The sequence below is a fragment of the Diceros bicornis genome, chromosome 27, assembly GCF_020826845.1.
Source record: "Diceros bicornis minor isolate mBicDic1 chromosome 27, mDicBic1.mat.cur, whole genome shotgun sequence".
Lineage (NCBI taxonomy): Eukaryota > Metazoa > Chordata > Mammalia > Perissodactyla > Rhinocerotidae > Diceros > Diceros bicornis.
In genome coordinates this window covers 39302194-39309114 of record NC_080766.1, presented here as the reverse complement: position 1 = coordinate 39309114, position 6921 = coordinate 39302194, and the positions used below count along the sequence as shown (strand labels likewise).

General features: G+C 41.9%; 1 protein-coding gene across 1 annotated transcript; it reads left to right on the top strand.

Moving 5' to 3' along the window:
• HMGN1 (high mobility group nucleosome binding domain 1) lies at positions 1-6604 on the top strand. Its single transcript, XM_058523117.1, has 6 exons — positions 1-86; positions 426-458; positions 541-570; positions 652-702; positions 3957-4085; positions 5729-6604. The coding sequence occupies exons 1-6, from the start codon at positions 72-74 to the stop codon at positions 5774-5776; spliced, it is 306 nt and encodes a 101-aa protein (XP_058379100.1). The 5' UTR covers positions 1-71; the 3' UTR covers positions 5777-6604.
• The last annotated feature ends 317 nt before the right edge of the window (positions 6605-6921 follow it).

Sequence of the window (6921 nt, the reverse complement as noted above, 5' to 3'; positions counted from 1 at the left end):
CCCAGTTTCGCGAAGGCTCTCGGCGCGCGGCGGCCCGCAGGCACCCGGCACGCGCCCGCCCCGCCGCCACGATGCCCAAGAGGAAGGTGAGCGGCGGCCGCGGCCCGCACACGCCCCCTCCGCCGCCCCGGCCTGCCGCGGCGCCCCGCGAGGCCCAGGCCCCGCCGCGCCCGTGGTGGCGCTGGGCCCGGGAGGCGCCCCGGGACCTGCGGCGGGCGGGCCGGCGGGCCCCGCGCACGGCGGTCTGAGCGCTGTGTTCTGGAACGTTCGGCGGCCGGAGGAGCCGGGTGGGAGATTCGAACGCGGCGGCGGGAAGCCGCTGACGTCACGCGGCCGGGCATTGTTCTCGCGGGCGGGCGGGCGCGGGGCGCGCGGGCACTTTGTCTGCGGGCGGCGCCCACTCGGCCGTGTGCTTCCTTTTGCAGGTCAGCTCCGCCGAGGGCGCGGCCAGGGAGGAGGTAAGAGCCCGCGCCTCTCCCCGGGGTGGGTCCGCTCGGGACTGCACCCCTCACTCGCTCGTTTTCCTTTTCTCTCCTAAAGCCCAAGAGGAGATCGGCCAGGTTGTCCGCTGTAAGTAAACGCGCCCCGTAACCCGTGTTTTCCGCGTGATCGGCCCCCGGGAAGAAACTCAGTGCCGCCTTTGCCTTTCAGAAACCCGCTCCTGCAAAAGTGGAAGCGAAGCCCAAAAAGGCGGCGGGAAAGGTGGGTTTCAGATTACCTGCAGAGGCCGAGGTGTCCTCCAGTGCTGCAGAGCCACTTAACCCGTGACTGTCCCTCATCAAAAGCTATGGCCAGCGACTGAGATCGTGCGACATTCTCAGTGACTAAGATCTTGACTTTGAATCTCTCAATCAATAGTTAGGTGTCACACCATAGACTCTTGAAAAGTCGAGACTGCCTCATTTACATATTTGCTTGTTTACATATTTAAGTTTCATATCTTAATAACTTAAGTGAACAGTTTCTTTTGTGATCTGGGTAAAGTATAATGGATATAGCCATCCTGGCTTAGGGGAATATAATGTAAGACGTTAATGCTGCTTCAGAATTTAGGAAACTTAAGACGACTAGAAAGGTTAATAACTTGACCTTACAAAGGAGACCCATTCTTTGCGTTGGGTACGTTGTGGTTGTGCTGGTCCGCTCGTTGTATCATTGTATACCTGCACATTGTCTTTTGACAATAACCGCAAAGCTAGGACTGAGGGCAGGAGGAAAGGGCTGTGTGCAAGCTTGGGCGGGTCAAGTCCACAAGCCAAGGTAAGGGGTCATATCTTATGTGTGGGGGTACATCTAGAGTTGTGTTCTCTGAGAACGTAACCAGCTATTCTAAAAGCATTTACTTGCAATTATGTGTAAGGGAGTTCACTAAACCAGTTTATCCTAACAGATTTTGAGTGAATTGTAAATAGCGTGGTGTTGGTTGCTGTGGAATAGATTTATGGTTGCGTTATTCGCGTTACAGGTCTTTGGGATGAAAGTCTTGGGTATGTGTAGGTGTGAAAACTTAAGTTGGGAAAGCAAAATAAATGGAAATCATTTGTAACTTTGTTTTGGGGTCTAGCGTTGAAACTACTCTCTGTTGAGCGCTCCATGTTCTTTGCGCTAAATTCATGGTGTGATTAATTTCTGTTAACTCAAAACTTAAGAGTTTGCTATTTGAAGTCTCCTCCAAAAACATTGATTAACACCGTCATCTCTTTCCTAAAAGTGTAGGTGGAAGCCTAGCACTGCATAATCAAAGTTGGGGGTTTTTTTCCGTTTATTTATTTAAACAGTGTACAGAGCTGAGTGTAAAAATCTTAACTTTTCTTTAATAGGAATTTTTGTTTTGTGGTCTTTTTTTTAAAAAAAAGTGTTCAAGGAAGATGTCAGCATAGGTACAGCAGCTTAGACTTTCTTTCTTCTTTTTGAGGAAGATTAGCCCTGGGCTAACATGCCTGCCCATCTACCTCTATTTTATATGTGGGACGCCACCACAGCATGGCTCGATAAGTGGCGCTAGGTCTTCGTCCCAGATCTATACCTGTGAACCCCCGGAGGCAGAAGCAGAGGGCGAGAACTTGACCACTTCGCCACAGGGCCGGCCCCAGAATTTCTCACCGCAGGAGATAATGCAGTAATTCTCTGTCCAAAAAGTAGAGTACTCCAGAAACTTGATGAAGCCCCAAAAAATTAGCTGATCTTGTTGCAAAATGTTGGCTTGAACAGTGTACTATTATCTATTTTCTTTTATTTTTTACTTTTCTTAATAAATAGGTTGGCTGAAATATTATGGCTATTGCCCTTTGGAATTTTTCTTCTTTTTGGTGTGTACCTCTGTCTTGGTTTTGATCTGCCCTAAAATTTTTTTTTTTTTTTTTTTTTTCCCCTTGAAAACGGTTCAAATTTTATCTCCAGTTGGGTTTGGGACATCAGGTGTAATCAACATTTTTCTTCCTCAGTGAGAGGCCAACAGGTAAGTCTTCAGGTCATTGTTCCTTGAGGAACAAACCTGTCAGTTGAGTTTTGCCAAAGGAAAAATGATTGGGGGAGGGGAGGGTGCTTTTTTTTCCCTTGAGTTTGTCTAATACACCTTTGTCTTCATACTTGATCCATTTTAAAGCCTTAAACAGAAGGTAAAGCCTTTGGTGTATTGATTACCATCTTACAAGATAGAAACACTGTTTTCAAAGCATGTATACCCAAGTGTGTGCTTCTGAGTTGTATAATTTCCTTAGAAGTAAATATTTTGAAGGTTGAAACATAGATCAGGAAAACATGTTGATTGGTTTCATCTAGCTCTCCAGCTATTAAATTTGTATTATTTCAGTCCAGGTTATTATTGCATATTGTTTTCACTTTTAAAATTTTACGTGTTTTTGTTATTGTGATAGTGCTTATGAAATCAGTGAGAAATCTAAAGAAATCAGATTACAAACGAACAGTTTTTAACTACAGAAGTGATTGTGACACTTCATAGTAGCAATATGTGTAACAATGTTGTCCCAAATATGTTTATTTACATAACTTATCTTAAAGTTATTGAATTATTAGTAGTGGTCATACTGTCTTTGTGTGTGGAATGCCACCGTTGGTACAGAATACATTGCACTGATTTTTCCCCCCTTAGCATTGAAGTTGTGAGATCACCTGCACGTCTTCATCGCCGTTTAATTCAGGTAGCGGTCAGTACTGATAGGGGTCTTTGTACAGCTCACAACTATAAACTTATTTAGCTGTTGTTACATTCTTTATTTACAGGGTATAAACATGAAATATTTGTTAGGCTTCTGCTTTCCCATTAATGGACGGTATCCAAAAATGTTGTTTTATATTGCATTACAGTGGCTTGAGTTTTGAACCTCTTTTATCGTCATACTAATACCTGTGCTTTTCAGATTCTTCAAACACCTAAATGAAAACGATAAACTCAAAATTGATCCTTTTAGCTACTCATTATATGATATCAAGGGATTAACTGTAGCAGAATAGTCAACCTGACCATACAACATGGTGCTTTGTCCAGGTGAATGGTCTTATTGTGAGGGGAAACGTCTCATCAGGAGAGTGGTTATTTGACATTTTGATTATTGTTCATGCTTAAAAGAAGTGGGAGTGGGTGGGGTTACAGTGGGAAGAGATTCCTCCAACTGTTCTTCACCTCATTTGTTGTCACGTGGAACTTTGGAGAATAGTGGGTGATGGAGAAGTAGTATGGCTCAGGCTTTAGGTGCAGTCATAAGTCTAATGAGGGTTGACAGGCAAGGACTGTCACAGTTCTCCTGAGCGTACTTGGTTGTCCTGATCACTGGGGGTGGACCTTAAGGTGTCTCGTGTACAGATGTGTCACGTAACTCAGGCTGACGTGTGACATAGCATTAACGTTGCAACTATGTGGATGCTGTCTCGATAGCAAGTCAGAAAATGTTAGTAAGTGAAGGTTATACTTAAAGTATACTCTTACTCTGTCATAGGATAAATCTTCAGACAAAAAAGTGCAAACAAAAGGGAAAAGGGGAGCAAAGGGAAAACAGGCCGAAGTGACTAACCAGGAGACTAAAGAAGAATTACCTGCAGAAAACGGAGAAACTAAAAACGAGGAGGTCAGGAGTGTGTGTGTGTTGCTGATTTTGACTCTGCACAGTAGATAATAAATTGTATGTCTTTAATGTAGCAGATAAGACAGTGTTGATAGTGTTGAACAGTTTTGTACAGTAACCCTAAGTGAATAGACAGATTTTATGAATTAGATCATACTTGAAAATATATATGTAAATGGTTCTTTTTTAAGTGAGTGAACAAGAAATTTTAATATATTTAGAATTTCATCAGTAGCAGATCCACCAAGGGTTCGTTAAGATAATCCTGGTGTGGATTTTTTAAAAGATTTGATTTAGCAAATGGTATAACCTTTCTTTTTTCTTTCACATGACCTTGGGACTTTGTTTAAACAAATATTGTAGTCTCATTTTTTCCTTTTTTTTTTTTTTTTGTGAGGAAGATCAGCCCTGAGCTAACATTCATGCCAATCCTCCTAATTTGCTGAGGACGGCTGGTCCTGGGCTAACATCTGTGCCCATCTTCCTCCACTTTATATGGGACACCACCACAGCATGGCCTGACAAGTGGTGCATCAGTGCGTGCCTGGGATCTGAACCCCGGCCGCCAGCAGCGGAGTTCGTGCACTTAACCGCTACGCCACGGGGCCGGCCCCTCACAATTGTCTTTTTTTTTTTTAATTTTATTTATTTATTTTTTCCCCCAAAGCCCCAGTAGATAGTTGTACGTCATAGTTGCACATCCTTCTAGTTGCTGTGTGTGGGACGCGGCCTCAGCATGGTCGGAGAAGCGGTGCGTCAGTGCGCGCCCGGGATCCGAACCCGGGCCGCCAGCAGCGGAGCGCGCGCACTTAACCGCTAAGCCACGGGGCCGGCCCCACAATTGTCTTTTAATTCCTAGTTCTAACCACACGTTAAATATCATGTGATATTAAGATGACATTACTAACCCAGTTATAAGGGAAGAATTTGACCTTCTAATACATGTTATCAAACTACAGTTGATGCTCAGTGTTGCTGATGGTTAATGTTCTCTAGGGTTGCCTGAATAATTGCACATAGGAGAAATCCAGGGTTAGATTCCTACATCATTCTGATGACAACATTTCCATCAACTGATCAATACATTACCTTATTTTATGTGTGTTCCTGTTTAATATATGTTGTTGATACATTAGCATTGAACTCAGGGCCAACAGAAACAGCACTGTAACTCGTGCCTAAATGAAGCTATCCAACGTACGTATTTTCTCTATAAGGCACTTCACAACCTTGCGCTTAGCAATACTAGACAACACTGCATTTGTCTAGTCAACGTCATAACAAAAAAACGTGAAATGTGTGGCACTAAATAGACTGCAACGAGGATGCTTGTGCACAGTGTTAGAACTGAAACAAGAAGGCAGAACCACCTCAGCTGGGAATGTGCATGGTGGGCCGTTCACATTTTTTGCTGCTCTGTCTGCATGGTACCTTGGGAAGTGCCATGAGTATTGATGTGGGGGTTAAAAATTTTAGCAAGTAGGTGAATTTACAAATACAGACTCTACAAATAATGAGGATCAACTAATTTTAAGACCTAATAGTTGTATAAAGTAAAGCTTACATTGTTAAAGGCTAAAGATCTCAAAGATCATAGCGATGACACAAATCAAATGTTTGATGGTTATTTTTTCTTTGATTTGCAGAGTGCAGCCTCTGATGAAGCAGGAGAGAAAGAAGCCAAGTCTGATTAATGTCATATACCATGTCTTATCAGTGGTCCCTGTCTCCCTTCTTGTACAATCCAGAGGAATATTTTTATCAACTATTTTGTAAATGCAAGTTTTTTAGTAGCTCTAGAAACATTTTTAAGAAGGAGGGAATCCCGCCTCATCCCATTTTTTAAGTGTAAATGCTTTTTTTTAAGAGGTGAAATCATTTGCTGGTTGTTTATTTTTTGGTACAACCAGAAAATAGTGGGATATTGAATATGGGAGGCTTTGATTGTCTTGGGTGTCAGCTTAACATTCCATAGATGGGGGTAGTTTTTATATCCTATAATACAAAGCATACTAAATGGCAATTTGGAGTCGGTCATGCATTTAATATGTCTTGAACATTTTTAATTACTTCTATTCCCATGTTATTTTTGGTAGAAGTGTTTCCTAAAGAAAACCACTCCTTGATCTTGCCTCTCCCTGTCAGAATTTTGTGCACTCTATAACATCTTTGGTCGTGGTAGTCCAGTTTTCCTAGTAACTTTGTTAATGTGCTGTGAAAGAAGATTGAAAATTACGATATGTAGTGTATATGATATTAAATTGTGAATTAGTGGGACTTAACGATGTAACAGGTGTCAACATTTGAAGATATTGGTACTTGATATCCTGTTAAGGGAAATTTGCCTCCAAATTTTAAGCTGGAAAGTCACTGGAATAACCATTTAGAAAAGAATCACAACTACATGGTTTTTTAGATTTTTGGTACGTATGTTAAGAATTGTGTACAGATTGAAATGTCTGTGTACTGATCCTCAAAACAACCAATAAAATCTCAATTATGAAACGATTTCTTGAAGCAGATCAATTGAAGTCCTGGCTTAAATTTTATTTAAAGATTTTCCACATTTGTTCTTCCAAAGTTATCTTAAAATTTCAAAAAGTGAAACATTTAATTTTTTTGTAATACTTGAACATCTGCAATGTACTTTGAAGATGTTCGTTTGACTAAAGTGGTTTAATAATGGGGAAACAGTCGTGTCCTCTGCAGCAAAGTAAATACGAAATCATTCACTCTTCATAGGAAGTAAGCTTATAAGTACTGAATAAGCTAGAACAAGATCTAGTATGATTTGTAGTTTTGTATTCGAGATTTGCTTTCATGTGTATTGTACTTCCAT